Raw genomic sequence first — 16,457 nt, forward strand, 5'->3', positions numbered from 1 at the left:
GAAATTTAGCCTATAGGTCTGGAAAGGTGTTACAATATTAGAACATGGCCTATTCTCTGCGGTGCTTAGTATGTCGGTAGAACGCGGCGACTCCCTCTATCTACGTCGGATTCTAAATGTTTGTTTAAAAGAAGCAGCCGTTATTTTTGACAAAGTTTTCTGAAAATGTTGTTTATGCAATAATTCTGTATTTTGACATATATCGCATCTAAATTGATGTATTGAGGTTCTTAAAATGAGACTTGGTGGTGTTTAACCTGCAAGATACATATGGGCCAGGTTTGTCTCCGTGCGTCAGCGGGCGGACTCTCTCTCTCTCTCTCTCTCTCTCTCTCTCTCTCTCTCTCTCTCTCTCTCTCTCTCTCTCTCTCTCTCTCTCTCTCTCTCTCTCTCTCTCTCTCTCTCTCTCTCTCTCTCTCATCATTATGTGGTACTGTGTAGTAGTGGATAGCCCACTCGCACCGAGGACCACAACTGCACAGGTTTCTTAAAGGTTTTAACCGCATCATTCACGACTCTCGAGCAGTTTGAGAACTGAGAGGACTGAGAGAGAGAGAGGGCAGTGACTACCATGTCACTGAGACTATTTGTGTGCTGTGCCTACTGAATCCAAGTGCAGAAAAAACATATCCATATAGATTATTACATAATGCACCATGTTATTACATTTCCATCAAAAAAAAAAGTTGCGGCCGCATTCCGTAATAAATTTCGCATTTTGTAATAATTTATTACAAGATGAGAAAAAACTTATTACTAAATGCGTTCAAGAAATTTATTACGAAATGCGTAAATTATTACACAATGCGCCAATTGTCACCGCATTATGTAATAATTTGTTACATTATTACTATTGCACCGTTATTACATAATGCAGCGTTACAACTGCACGCACTAAAAGGCAACCATGTTGACAATGACATGGAAGAAATGGTCAACAGTCTCCTAATTCTGTAAGTAATGTCGATGAGACGCCAACCTTTTCATGCCAACCAAAGTATTGTATGTGTGATTGTTGTCCTTTGGGATGCACAGCGTCTCATGCTTGTATTTACATTTCCTTCAGCCCAAAGGACAACAATCACACATACAATACTTTGCACTGACTCAACCGAAATTTTCAGCGTGAGCGCCCTAGGCACTGAAACACAGTGCCAGAAGTGTACAAGTGCGTGGATTGAGACACGGTCTGAGTGTGTTTGTGTTTGAAGTAAGCTGTTGCACTCAATGGCCAGTGCTACTTAGGTGGTGCACTTGTTTTTGGTTTGTGTAGCATGTGATTGTGTGTGAGAGAGGACTGACTTTGGTGTGTGTGTGTGTGTGTGTGTGTGTGTGTGTGTGTGTGTGTGTGTGTGTGTGTGTGTGTGTGTGTGTGTGTGTGTGTGTGTGTGTGTGTGTGTGTGTGTGTGTGCGCGTGTTTGTGTGTCCTTACTTGCAGCTGGCAAAGCGGACCAGGCCGTCTTCGAAGATGTAGATGCGTAGAGGATCATAGGAGGTCACGTAGACGTAGATACGCAGGTCAAACTTATTACCGCTGATCAGGTACGGCTTATGAATGTACCTAACACACACACAAACACAAATACACACACACACATTGCCAGTGATCAGCATTATGGATGTCTCTACACAACACAGCTTGACTTGTAGGGGGTTGTTTTTGTTGTTGTTGCCAAACTGTTGAAAATGTTGTTTAACGTGTTATGTTATGTCCATGTGTTCATGTGGCGCACACTCACTTCTGTACCAGCAGGGGTCGCTTGCGAGGCATCTGACTCCACTTGTGGATCACCTGGATCCCGATTCCTCTGGCAGACGCAGGCTATATGAAGGGAGACAGACACAGACACACACGGACACAAACAGATTTCTGTGAGAATTACTACGAATTACTACGTAAACTATGTATACCGATTATAAACTGTGTTGATTATGCATCACCCTGGCTGCATTCGCACCGGTTTGACAATCCTAATATGTACACTGCAGCATTCATACCTGTTGACGATCCTAATATGTACGCTGTTGATTTCGTACAGGTTTTACAATCTTAATATATGCACTGTTGCTTTCGTACCGGTTTGACAATCCTAATATGTACGCTGCTGCTTTCGTACCGGTTTGATGATCCATTTCTGGCGTCCGCCGCCGTCCTCCCAGGCCTTCCGCAGCAGCTTGATGTCCTGCGGCAGCACAAAGGATCGTGGGAAAAAGTTGAACTCGCGCTTGCCAAAGCGCGCCTGCATCTTGGACAGGTTACGCCACAGCCGATCCTTACGGCCTATCTGGAAGGAGCCTGGGAAGTGATTCAACTGAGAGAGAGAGAGAGAGAGAGAGAGAGAGAGAGAGAGAGAGAGAGAGAGAGAGAGAGAGAGAGATTCAATGTTGGTTTTCAGCGTGTTGTCCTTAGTCCTGGAGTGTAAAGGCTAGTGTTTAACGTTGGCGTTGATTGAATGTGTTGTACATGGTCGTCAGTCCTTGCGTGTCATTCTGGGGTTTTAACTCTATAGAGTGTTGAGTGGGATGTATTTAAATCATCAGTGCTAGTTTAGTGTTGTATTGTATTTAGTGGTGAATTTTAAAGCTAGAGTGTTCACGGAGTTTAACTCTCGAGTGTTGAGTGTGTCATATTTGAAGACAGAGTTCAATACTAGAGAACTGAGTGTGCTGTGTTAAATGCCAGAGTGTAGTGGTAGAGTTAAAGAAGCACTCCTGCCAATTTCAATGTGCTGTTGTATTGCTCACTCTGCCCTTGACTTGTCAGTAGCCAGTGACGCCACAGTTTTTGGCTCAGCCCTTTCAGAGATATGAGCTATTCTAATGGGGGCAACTTTTGTTTACATTTCAAAAAAACATTTGTATTTATTCCCAAAAATATCCCAAAGGTTATGCAACATCAGCAGACAGCTAGCAAACAGCGATACCTTTTGGGAAAATATTTGGAGTAGGCCTATGTTCATTTTTTAAAAAATGTATACAAAAGTTGCCCCCATTAGAATAGCTCATATCTCGGAAAGGGCTGAGCCAAAAACTGCGGCGTCACCGGCTACTGACAAGTAAGTCATGGGTAGCGTGAGCAATACAACAGCACATTGAAATTAGCAGGAGTGCTCCTTTAAGTGCTAGTGTTTTTGGTTGTGTGTGGCGTTTACCTTCTGGTACTCCCTGATGGTCTTGAAGCATGGAGACTTCATGTGGTGGCCCCAGCAGCCCAGCCAGTCATGGTTCTCTATGGCACACACACACGCACAAACACACGCGCACACACACACACACACACACACACACACACACACACACACACACACACACACACACACACACACACACACACACACACACACACACACACACACACACACACACACACACACACACACACACACACACACACGCACAAACACAAATACACGTGTGAGATGCACGTCAACAAGACACCTGGACATTGTGTCTGGTACTGTTTGTCAGTGCTCGTGTATTAGTCTTAAAAGTGGAAGCAAGCAATAGTTTGTGTGCGTGTGTGCGTGAGAGGGAGTGTGTGTGACTTATTTTTGGTGGATTTAAAGTGTGAGTGTGCAATGCAGTGTATTGACTGTGTGTGTGTGTGTGACTCACTCTTGGTGGATTTGAAGTGTGAGCGTGTGATGCAGTGCTTGACCACATTGGGGGTGACTGTGCTCATCCTCCATTTCAGAAGCCTCCTCTGCTCCAATGGCAGCAGCTCCACTGAAGAAAAAAAAACACACACATACACACGTTTAACACACTCATGCACACACAGAACCATTTAAAACAAACACACGTCATATCAGTCCATACACACATGATGTTTGGAAAAGTTGAGGCAGGATTATGTCTTTTTGATTTCATCTCTCTTAGCTCTGCGTTACTTGCGCTACCACTTTGCATGTATACTCCTGGGAAAACGTCTAGGGCAGTGATTCTCAAACCATGGGCCGCGGCGGTACTGCAGGAGGGCCGCGACTCGAGAGGTCAAGAGGAAAATAATATTTAGCCTACTCACATATTTAGATAATCATCACATGTTATTTAGTTACCTTATGTCTTGTGTGCGTCCAGAAACGTGAGTACACTTTCTTAGTTGGTGTTCTAATGTGTTATGTTGTACTCTTAGGCAGGATTTATGTTAAAACATTTTGTCATTTCAATCGCGGAGGTAATTCTCTACCGCAAATTAATTTTGCGCAAGTTTACCCGCGAGGTAAAGTGTTACATTTTCTCCATCGTGTTGTAGGCTATTTTCATGCTTATAGTGTTGATGTAGGCCTATGTGTAAAATTAATATTTGAAATCATATTTTAGTCGGTTGTGAGGGGGAAACATTGCTGTTTTGACCTGCTACAGTGGCTATTTCCTCCTAAATATTTATTATATTAATGGAGCATTTAGTATTTAGCTCACTGTATGTCAGTCAGGCTAATGCATACCATTTCTCTGAGCTGTGAATGCTGGGTTGTTCCAGGCTAATGTCATTGTATTTTATTTCAAATCCTCATAGGAGTTAGTTTTTCTCCTTCCACATACACAAATGCATAAAGATTATTTGTAATTACTGATATATTATTTATAATTAGACCCCAAAAAACATTTGAGCAAGTGTGCATTCTTACCAATGCCCCTCAGTGGTCACAACTTTCTGCAAAGAACTTATTATTCACCATATCAATATATTATTATATTATAGGCCAATTCTATTATATTATAATATATTACATGACATTACATTACATTATATGTTATAGCATTATATTAGATTATAGGCCTATCATATTATATTATATTGGTCTATATGGTTTGGTGGGCCCCAGATTTTTTTCACATTTCAAAGTGGGCCTTGGTGTTCTGACGTTTGAGAATGGCTGGTGGCTGGGGTGGGGTTGAGGCTAAATGTGGGAGAGCACAGTATGACGTAACTGTGCAGAAGCTACTCCTCCACCACCAGATGGAGACATAGATTAAGTCAGGAAGGCAGCTGAGAGGCCACCAGAGGGGAGCGATACTGTGTGATTGTTTCTCTGTGTGTGTGTGTGTGTGTGTGTGTGTGTGTGTGTGTGTGTGTGTGTGTGTGTGTGTGTGTGTGTGTGTGCGTGTGCGTGTGTACCTTTCTCGTTAGCAGTACTGAAGTATATAGTAGGCGCTGTGAGGGGGAAGAGGCTGTGGACGAGGGCTGGACGCTGCACACGGTCATCCTCCACCTCTGTGGACATCGGCTCCTCCACACTGGAGAGGGGGGGAGAGAGAGAGAGAGAGAGAGAGAGAGAGAGAGAGAGAGAGAGAGAGAGAGAGAGAGAAAGAGAAAGAGAGCGAAAGAGAGAGAGTTACTACAGAGAGCAGATCTGTATTTTCTGCAGAATACCTCAACATTTTGCACCTGCCAGTCGAGGGATATTTTCCGCCGCCACTTCCATCGACGCTTCGGGAGGTCTACGAGTGCAGGGCTGTTGAGCCTGCATGCCTGTTGGTTTCGTCTGCCTCCACAACCTTCGCCATCTCCTCCCTTCAGCCTCGGCGTTTCCCTGCCATGGCGTTTTACAACACGTGTTCTAAGCGGCTCCGCCCGCCACTCAAAAAACTTCACCTACTTGTTCGGCTGCCTTCCCCAAACCGCACTTGCGCCCACGTTAGGAGGCTCGGGATTTTCCCATCCCCATTTTCATCGCTGCCCCCTTCGTGAGTTCTCATAACTTGTCGATCACACCTACAGCTCCATATCAACATGGACATTTCTCTTCCACTGCAGTCTACTTTTAATCTTTTGTTGAGTCAAAGGTCAGGTTGACAGGAAAATTGACATAATTTACCACATGACAATTAATGACAGCTGTCATTGACATTCATTATTAATATAAGTGCTACCAACAATTCTTTGACGATTTCTGTGTGTGTGTCTGGAACTATACTGGAAGTAATAGTGCGTGTTTGCGTGTATAGCAGTAGGCCTCAGTAGATGGTTACATTGCTATAGTGCGTAAGGGTGAGTGGCTTGTCAAGTAGGCCACAGTGCATCTACAATGCTCAGCAGAGGTAAGTAACCCTGAGCCACAGTGCTTCTAGAATGCGCCGCTGAGGTAACTAACCCAGAGCGGAACACTGAGATGGAACTCTACACCATGACTACTCTCCACAACACAACACTCTTCTGGAATTACCACCACAAACACACAGACAGAGGGGCGCACGCGCACACATACAGACAGAGGCAGGCACACGCAGAGACAGAGGTAGACACACACACAGACCAGAGGCAGACGGGCAGACAGATAGACACACGTGTAGGCACGCACACGCATATAGGCGCTTACACACACACACATAGGCACACACACGCACACATAGGCACACACACAGGCGCACACACACACACATAGGCACACACACAGGCGCACACACGCACACATAGGTGCACACGCACACATAGGCACACACACACACACACACACACTTCTTAACTAGGGCTGGGCGGTTTTGGAAAAAATGAGCATCACGGTTTTCTTGATGAAAATTGACATCACGGTTTTCTGCACGGTTTTTTGATAAGCGGCGATTTCCCCCCAAATCTTAATCTTTCGGACGAAAAAAAACTGAAATTAAATTTAAAAATGAGATACAATCATGAATTTAAATTAATCTCCATTTCTATTTTATCACTTTTTCATTTCAATATTTTTATATTTTATAGTTTATATTTCCCTACCCAAGACTTTAAGTTCCCTTTCAAGTAAAAAGGGTTAATAAATTATTATAAGCAGCTGTTTTGGGCTTTTTTTCCCAAGACAGCCCAAAACTGCATATTTGTTCTACACCTGGCAACACTACTTGCTTAGTTCTCGTTGTACACCTGGCAACATTGATCACTACGACCGCATGTTGCCTTGCGCAGCGCGAGTAAACACAGTGGGACAGAAACGGAACAGACTGAAGAGACACGAAAACAAACGGATTTACTTGACATTGTGTGAATATTTTCTTTGAATTAAAGGCCAAATATAACGTAGAATGTATTTTGTCAGGTAGTTTGTGTCATATGGCGATGTATTTCGCTCCTATTTTGCTCCCAAATCATTTCAAACAGCAATGTAGCAATGTATCTTGTCTGCCCATTGCATTTTGCAAGCTAAGCTAAATTAGCCTCAATGGCAAAACTCATACGCAGCCTTAACTGCAGTCCTGCACACGCAGTTGGGATGGTAATGAAATACAGTTAAGGATCTGAGAACTGTTGTAGCCTATTAGAATAGCCTTTTATTTAACTTTGTGAGATCAAATGTAAGCTAAGATGATTTAAATGTTCATCATGATTCATCCATGCCATGTGGGTTCTTCATTAGGCTATGCTTCACTCTCACCAGCTTCTTTAGCGCGATTAACCAATTATTTGTATTGCTTCAATCAACATCTTAAATTGTGATGACATTTCCTAGTAGAAAAGCAACAGTGGACTTGGAGTTGAAATGAAGTGTGACACGAAGTATGAAGTTCACGCACATAGCCTAGCATGAACAACAACAACAAAACCGTCTCTCATCAAAAAGAGAACCTTGTGTAGGTGAAACCGAGATCACGGTTTTTTAACCGTAAACCGCCCAGCTCTACTTCTTAACTAGGCACAGCTTCAGCAATCACAAAGCTCAGTGGTGCAGTGCAACAGAGCTAGATAACCAATACAGATGGCTGCCTGACAGCAGGTTGGATGGGGCATACATGCATGCAGCACACGGACATGGACACCCGTCACTCATTAGACAAGGGAGCCGCCATTGACTGAAACTAGGCCAGATAGACACATGCAGACAGGGGACTGGCACAGATCTTTCCCAGCAGGAGTTCAAACTAGGACAGAAGGAGGCCTCACTATTGCCGGAGAGGACAGCTTGGCAATGCTGCATCACTATGTTGATAGGTGATAGGTGGGAGGAAGTGACTTACATTCTTCAGTTCAACTTGGGATGGAGGGAGCCCTCACTCTATTGACTCACAATATTACTTGTCCAAAGCGACTTACACTTAATGTTTTCCGTGTAGTGGTTACAGTCAACTCCAGATTGAAAGACCAACTCCCTAACGACTAGGCTACTGATGATGATGATGTATAAATACTGTCGCATAGGGACCTCAACTTGCCAATGTATCTCTGTTTTTTCTTCGATAAATACTATGGCGCTCAGCTTGGAAATGAATCATCCTGTTGTATTACCACAAGTATTGTAGCATAGGCAGTCCAGCCCGTCACTTAAACCAACCTGTTCTAAATACCGGGTGCTCAGCTTGTCAATGCATCACTATTGTTTTATTACTACAAAAATATGGCAGGAGAGGAGAGACATGCCGATATGAGGAGAGTGAGTGAACTTGCGTCCTTCCCAAGACAAGCTCAGTTTAGGACAGGGCCCTCTGGAGCTCAGCTCCACCTCCCCACCTCCGATACACCCAGCCAGCCAGCCAGCCAGCCAGCGGACTCTCTCCCAATCTGAACTAGGGATGTTAACCGGTAACCGGTTAACCGATAGTCGACCAGATGAACTTTAACCGGTTAAAATTTTCTGCCACCGGTTAACCGGTTTTAATAATAATATTAATTATAATGGTAATTTCCTCCCAAAAAGCCCCCAAAAAACGACAATTTTGAGGTTTTAGTACGACAATTCAGCATCTTCCATCTGGCAACAGTGGCTGGACATGGCAGGTCCTGTCTGCGCAGCAAAAAAAAGAACCCCCCCCAAACAGTGCTGTGCATATCAGGCACGCGAACGTTGTATAATTTAAGATTACCGGTTAACCACCGGTTAATGAGTCTCAGTAGCCGGTTAAGAGTTTTTTCAATTTTCGCCATCCCTAATCTGAACACCACTCGGGAAGCTGAGGACAAGAGATCTGAAGTGCTCAAGGATTATGGAGAAAATGTTGAATGTGCTCGTTGGTGTGGAGGAAAACACATGCAAAAAGCAGGGATTTAAAAAGAATGCTTTGCATACAAAAAAGGATATGAAAAGCCTTTATTTTTAAATTTAACATGGTTATTTATCTTGAAAACTAGGAGAGGACAGCAGTCCATGTGTGAAGAAGGCTCTGCACTGCTGGACATGGACTGCAGTCCAGTGTCTGCTTGAGAAGGTTTTGTGTGACTCCCCATCTCCCCTATATTTATCTGGCATAGTTTGGTCCCACTGTTGCGATTGATAAAACAGAAGAGTTATCGATTGACTAGCCAAGATTTCGTAATTAAAATGTGCACTGTGTAATATTTCTAGCCGTTTCTTTCCACAATTCATGCTGCCCATTTCCAAATGTTACCGTTTTCATGAATACTTACAAAAACCATCACATTTTAAGTACTGTATTCGTTATGACTGGGAAATGTGTGCTTTTTATGAAAATCGAGATCGCCATTGTGAATTTCCAGAAATAGACATTTTAGCTGCAAAACCTACTGTATTTTGGTCATGCTAGAACATATTAGTTTATTACTCAGTAAATATTCATGAAAGAATGAAATTTGTCAATAGGCTGCATAGTTTCAATGAGCAACACCTACTCTGGCCACCATCATACACAGGGCGCCTTTTAAGTATTCATTATGAGAAAATGGGGAGATAGATTGACAATGTTCTATCTCCTTGCAGACGTTAAATCTAACATCTCTGCCCAACAATAAGCACACTTCTGGTTCAAATTGTGGTCTGATTCCTCTACGATTCAAGACACTGATTCAGGACTGGACTAGGGGTATGTCGTGACAAACCCGGCTGAGATAACCCAAGAAAGTGAAGAGAATAGAAAGTAAATGCTTAGTAAAGCTCCCCAAGTCAAGCCAAGACCGTAAGGAACTTTACCCCGCACGGGAAGGTAACATTAGTCAGGACTGCCAATGAGTCAGCCGTGTACATGACACAGATGGGGCCTTGGCCCTGCTGTCAGGACTTCAGCAACAAACCCAGATGAGTCGGTTAATCAAAACTGACCAATTCATGAACTCACTGGCAGCCAGCTATTTTCAAACCAAAGTCATACAATGCCATGGGCTTTTCACCATTTGTTGAGTGCTCCTTAAAGTCACACTCTCCTCAGTCATCAGCCAAACACATTTGTCTGTACCACTCTCCAGTCTCTAAATGCAGACTTCTCACCAAAAAGCTGAAAAAAAGCCATTTGAAGAGTCTCATTGTTTCATCATTCTAGCTAAACCATAGGCCATGGGGCAGCTGAAATAGGTGGTTTACCGCTTCCTCCATGTTAACTTACTCAGCCTCTGAACCTGTTTTCACAATGCATTCACTCAAGTAGTTTAGTAATGAACTCTGATCATAGTACTACTAAAACCAAAAAGCTAAGCAGTAAAACCATCAAAACAACACCTGGCCAGGTAACTGTAACAGGATGTTTTGTTAAACATAACAGCTTACTTAATTAAACATGGAGGCTTTTCAGAAACACCCCCAGGCCCACACATTCCCCTGGGCTCATATTTATTTATCTATTTATCCTATATTTTTGCAGGATTGACCCATTGAGACCAAGTGTCTCTACTGCCAGGGAATCATGGTCAAAATGTTCTAGAATGTTGAGAATGTTCAGACCAACACTTTAACACCTAATAAGGAAAATAAACAGCCAACGGTTTTAGTAACTGTAAAAGCAATGACATTCTGCTGTGTTCACATTACTTAATTGCTCTCCTAAAAAGCTCCAGTGAAGTCTATGCAAATAGCTCCATCTTTAGTCTACACCTGCCTTCTGGAACTCCCCTAGAGCCACATGATCAGGGCACTACTAGGACAACAGCGCGCACGCGCACGCGCACGCGCACGCACACACACACACACACACACACACACACACACACACACACACACACACACACACACACACACACACACACACACACACACACACACACAAAGTAATTAAGTCTGATAATTGAACTAGTACAAGGCCATCAGGGCAACAGTAACTGGATGTTTACCACTACTGTTTTCTCGGAGTTAACATCACTGCTTTCCCAGAAACACAGCATTCCCCAAAAGCTAAAACACACAAACACAATCGCAAGCGCACACACACACACACAAAACAGACACACACACACACACACACACAAAAATACACACACTTACATGACGGTCATGAAGAAAACTTACAGACACACACACATACAGACCAACAACAGCACACACGGACACACAACAGCACACACACTTACATGACGGTCATGTAGAAAGCTGAAGCCCAGGTTTCCAGCGGTTTTTAAAGCCCTGGGCTGAGATGAGTCAAGCGGTGTAGAGGGGAGGGAGAGAGAGAGCAGGACTGACATGGCACAGGGGACATGTGCCACTCTCATCACCCCCCTCTCAACCCTCCATTATGTTTGTTTGCTTTGTACACAACAAACAGGAAGCTTCATTGAACAGAAACGAATCCGCTGGGGAAAGGGGAGCGAATGAATAAGGTGAACTATGGGCATGCACATGTGTGGGGCTATGACATTGGGGGAGCATTTTTGTGTGTGTGTGTGTGTGTGTGTGTGTGTGTGTGTGTGTGTGTGTGTGTGTGTGTGTGTGTGTGTGTGTGTGTGTGTGTGTGTGTGTGTGTGTGTGTGTTTGTGTGTGTGTGTGTGTGTGTGTGTGTGTGTGTGTGTGTGTGTGTGTGTGTGTGTCGTTGTGTCAATGGCATATGGGGGGATGGGGGATGTGTGTGTGTGTGTGTGTGTGTGTGTGTGTGTGTGTGTGTGTGTGTGTGTGTGTGTGTGTGTGTGTGTGTGTGTGTGTGTGTGTGTGTGTGTGTGTGTGTGTGAGAGACAATGCAGGTAAGGCCATAGTTCTGTGAAATGCTACGTTGGGCCTTGACTGGTCCACAAAGAGCTACTGGCTACGCTTTAATCCTCCTCCATGCTGTGGGGCTTTGCTCCACAACGTACTGTGTGGCTTGGCTCTTCCAATGCTCACACCACAGCAGAGCCTGGAGCTGAGCTCTGGCTAGCTGTGGCTCTCCTCTGCTAACGCTAGTGGCAACCGTCAGAGATGGGAGAGCTTTGTACTGGTGTCTGTGTGTGTGTGTGTGTGTGTGTGTGTGTGTGTGTGTGTGTGTGTGTGTGTGTGTGTGTGTGTGTGTGTGTGTGTGTGTGTGTGTGTGTGTGTGTACTATTCACTCATGTTAGGCTTGTCACAATTGGGAGGGCTTTGTACTCGTCTGTGTGTGTGTGTGCGCTTATGTGTCATTCTGCAGGCACGTGTGGCAGAATGGCCTGGGCCATAAAAGAAGCCAAGCTGTGTGCACTCGCTACAATGGCCATCAGCTGACAGGTGAGGAGAAGAGCAGCAGACTGGAAGAGCCCAGCTACAACTACAACTACAGGTACAATGACACTAACCAGTAATGTATTAGTAGCATGAGAGAGAGAGAGAGAGAGAGAGAGAAAGAGAGAAAGAAAGAAAAAGAGAGAGAGAGAAAGAAAAAAAGAAAAAGAAAGAAAGAAAGAAAAAGAGAGAGAGAGAGAGAGAGAGAGAGAGAGAGAGAGAGAGAGTTGGTGTTTGTGCACAGTAATTTATTCATGTACCACTCTAATAACTATTTAATTTTATTCGCACAAATACAACTTCATTTCTCTGTGGAGGGCTGGTGAATTCGGCAACCCAAGGGAATTCAGTAGGGGAGAAGCAAACTGGGTGACCTGACTACATTTCAGAAGTTAAAAGTCAGTTAATATTGTAGCAATGAGCTATGACGTGGGTCATTGAAAACCGAATGGAATGTTTATATTTTGAAATGTCGACGTTTTGGTCGTTTCTGTTATACACACGCAGCTAGGCTCCAGTTCTACATTTTCGTTGACACAATCCTTTACATAAACCACGGGAGGATGTGATCTTCAATGAACTGTTACAATTAGTAAACATATTTCAAAAGGAGTACAACACCAAGGCACTCATCTTCTGTGAACTTTTGTCTTCATTTGTTAAACGGATTAAGCCTGTTACCAAGGAGCACCATCCCTAAAGAATGAGTTCCATGTAGCACATTCAAATTGGACATAATTTTCTAGTTCACATAGATTTGCAAATCCCCGAGGTCATGATCCCTGTTCTGGGCTAAAGCAGGAAGTGATTAGGCATCAGCTACTTCCGATTCTGCGATGGAGGAGACCCACTTATTTCATCTCCAACAAAAACGGCTGAGCCTCAAATCAGATATGATGCCACCCTGCCAACACCCTGTGAAATTGTTTTCAAGAGTCCCCAACTAGGTATGGTCAATGCAGTGTAACAAAAATTAAACCGGGCATCATTAAAGGTCAAGCACACAACCACTTGAAAATGAACCCAAACTAGGGATGCAAATTATCGATTAATTCATTAATCATTAGTTGATGGTCTTATCGATCGACTTTCGATTAATTGATAAGCGGCATTTTTTCACCTGAATTTCATAGGGCTTTTAAAAATATCAGCTAAATAGTTAAAACACTGAGTTCAAAAAGTATATATATTGTTATATTAAATTATATTATGATTATTAAGCCCATATATTGTATTTTATTGTATTGTGTTTTCTATGGCATCTCCACACCACCTTTGGGGGCATTGCTTGGTTTCACCCATGAGTGAACTCAAAGCAGATGTAGCTCTAATAGCCCCACGCCCCCTCTATGTCGCCTTGCCTGAGATATGACAGACAACGTCGAGTGAGTCAAACGTGACTGTGTGCAGACTCTGGACTTGTCAGCAGCATGATCAACCACAAGCATTTTAATTTAATAAGCTTCAAAATAAAGAAATGCTATATTTTGGGTAGTGTGTTGTTTTCCATAATGGATAGTAATTAGGGGTGCGCGGTATGGACGGTATACTATGGTGCGCGGTATTTTTTCCCCCAAGGTATGGATTTTGTCCATACCGCTCTACCGCCATAGCGCATTGCGTCCTGCAGATGGCAGTAATGGACAACGTTTTGAACATCCACCGACTGTCTCTCGTATTAGCAAAAGAATATGTGGTTGTAGAACAGAAGCACAATTTCATTTAAGCTTTAAGTGTAAAATGTATAGTTAGTGTAGTGAACTATTGTTTTAAACTGTATGTGATTTCGATTCTGGTCTCCACAATTTAATGGACAGTGGTTAGGGTGACCAGCTGTCCGGACTTCGGCCGGACAACCCCGCCCCTTAACTTTCTAACCTCGCGTCCTCGCGCGCACCCATTGCTTCGACTTGCCGAATCCCCGCCTCCGTGGAGAAAACAGTGAAGTTGGCATTCTAAACTGTAGGCAGAAATCAGGGAACAGCGCTGCCATCTTACCTCAGACTAACTCAGCTGCCAACAGTAGTTTTACTTGTAAAACAATATTTTGGGGGGAAGGATTTTCACATTTCATTACCTCACTCCGATAAAGGAGTCATCAGTACCACTAACTTAATATTGTATCAGAGACGGCAGGTTACGATAGACAAATCCTTCCGTTGTTGTCTGTGTAGAAAATAGGCTATTTCATATTTTTTTAATGTATTTTGGGTAGGCCTAGTCATGCATTCGTAGGCCTAATAGCCAACAATTAATTTGATTTACTTTACTCAAAGTTGGTCAGAAGTCTGTTTATCAGCGGTGTTTTAAGGGAGGCAAACCGCTTCTGTCAACCTTTTTTTTCATGCAGACGCTGGATGGAGCTCAAAATACAGACAGCGGCCGTGCATAAAGACGTTTCTTTGCCCTGTTTGTAAAGTTGTGAGAACCCTCGTATCGTTGTAAAGGCATTTAGCGGACAAACTTAGTTGCACTATGCGTTGCCACCAGTGCAGGAAAAATAGGAAACAGACAGTAGACAATAATATAGTTTCCTTATTTAACTTTCATACAGTGAGTTAATGAACTTCATTTAGGGCTATTGCACGGAGATTTCCCCGGCATAAGGCGACAGCAATACAGTTAATTCGCTGGGCGAAGTCTGGGGTTATATCTGAAGTAACATGGCGGCCGCAGATATCGGAAACGCGACCGACTGTCAAGGTCTAGTTTGCGTCAATGACGTTGCCTCGCATCTCGAGGCCATAAGCAAAAGGCTAGGAGGAAAGGAAAGACAAAGAGAGGGGTACACGGACGTCGTGAACAGGTCGTAAAAACGGACCGATGGCCACCCTAACAGTGGTGTGTGAAAAGCAAGTTAGCAAGCTAACAGCCCAAGTCATTCATGTCAATGCTGATGTTTGACAACAGAAATGTGCTAAATCTATGTGCTACTGGTTGCTTTACATTTGCGCCAGCCTTACTGTATGTTACTGTGTCCAGGTGAGATAATAAGTTATCATTCACGATATCTGGCTGGGTGTTAGTAACTTAGATGACTGTTCACTGTTTAAAATGTGATTTAGCGATTTCGCTAACGTTAGCACGCTAACCGTTGCTGCAGTGATAGCTGCCATTTAAATGCATTAGTTCTGCAATGCATTGCTAGCTACCTCATGTGAAAGTTCGTTTTTTTAAAACTTTAACAATAACAGCTGAACCATTAGGCTTGGCATAATCACAGATGCAAGCACATATTTCCAAATTACCCCCAGCAACTCCAGAAATAGAAAAAAAGGTCAAATTAACGATTTATTGTATAAAATCCATGTTCAGTTTGACACCCCTCACTTCCCTAGTTTAACCCCTTCTAGACTTGGTGAAATTGACAGTGTTGTAGCCTATTGCATTGCATTGCATTGCAAAATGCATTTTACATAGTTTTTGTTTGTTTTCAAAATATTTGAATAGCAAGAATTCACACACATTCCAAACATGCAAATGATTAAAAAATGCAAATGCAAAAGTAAAAAAAAAGGTGTTTTGTACATTTTGCGACGGAATGCTTAAATTTTACACACATGTAAAATACCGTGATATATACCGTGGCTAAAATTATACCGAGGTATACATTTTTGGCCATACCGCCCACCCCTAATAGTAATGTCAACAAAGTTTGTTTCTGAACAAAAAAAAGCTATTTCCTGCGTCTGTAAGGAGAGCTAATCAGCTAACAGGCTCCATTGAGAATGAATGAATCTGACAACAACACTTGTAGGTTGTAGCTAACATGTGAGTTGGGCCTTTTCTACTAGCCCTGTTAGAACGGGGCTGCGCACTGCTGGGGCGTGGTTTCGTTTTCTTTTTGCATTTACTCCACCCATACACACACATCATCAGCTCAAACAGGGGCGAAAAATCGCGAAAGACGTGGTTCGAGGCGTGCGGAGCTTAGTTCCACTAGGCTACATGTTCCCTGTGTTAGGATTTACCGGCATGTGCAAACACCTATCCCCACCCACGCACTTTAAAAATCAACATCGCTTTTCTGTCTGCAGTTTTTACAGTAGACTAGACAGATTCAGACAAATTTGGTCAAGCAATTATCATGTTCTTTAAAGTAACTCCAGTCCTTGGCCAAGGAGTTGCCAAGGAATTGTTTTTTGT

At 43.3% G+C, this 16,457-nt stretch overlaps 1 protein-coding gene across 1 annotated transcript in view; it reads right to left on the minus strand.

Moving 5' to 3' along the window:
- ttll4 (tubulin tyrosine ligase-like family, member 4) overlaps positions 1-16,457 on the minus strand; it is a 49,483-nt gene that overhangs the window by 14,826 nt on the left and 18,200 nt on the right. Inside the window, exons 5-10 of the mRNA XM_063213776.1 lie at positions 5,123-5,241; positions 3,616-3,726; positions 3,153-3,229; positions 2,118-2,312; positions 1,740-1,822; positions 1,433-1,561 (exon numbers count right to left, since the gene is read on the minus strand). Of these exons, the coding sequence (XP_063069846.1) occupies positions 1,433-1,561; positions 1,740-1,822; positions 2,118-2,312; positions 3,153-3,229; positions 3,616-3,726; positions 5,123-5,241 (714 nt within the window). The remainder of the gene's footprint in view (positions 1-1,432; positions 1,562-1,739; positions 1,823-2,117; positions 2,313-3,152; positions 3,230-3,615; positions 3,727-5,122; positions 5,242-16,457) is intronic.

This window comes from Engraulis encrasicolus, chromosome 13, assembly GCF_034702125.1.
Source record: "Engraulis encrasicolus isolate BLACKSEA-1 chromosome 13, IST_EnEncr_1.0, whole genome shotgun sequence".
NCBI classification, from domain to species: domain Eukaryota; kingdom Metazoa; phylum Chordata; class Actinopteri; order Clupeiformes; family Engraulidae; genus Engraulis; species Engraulis encrasicolus.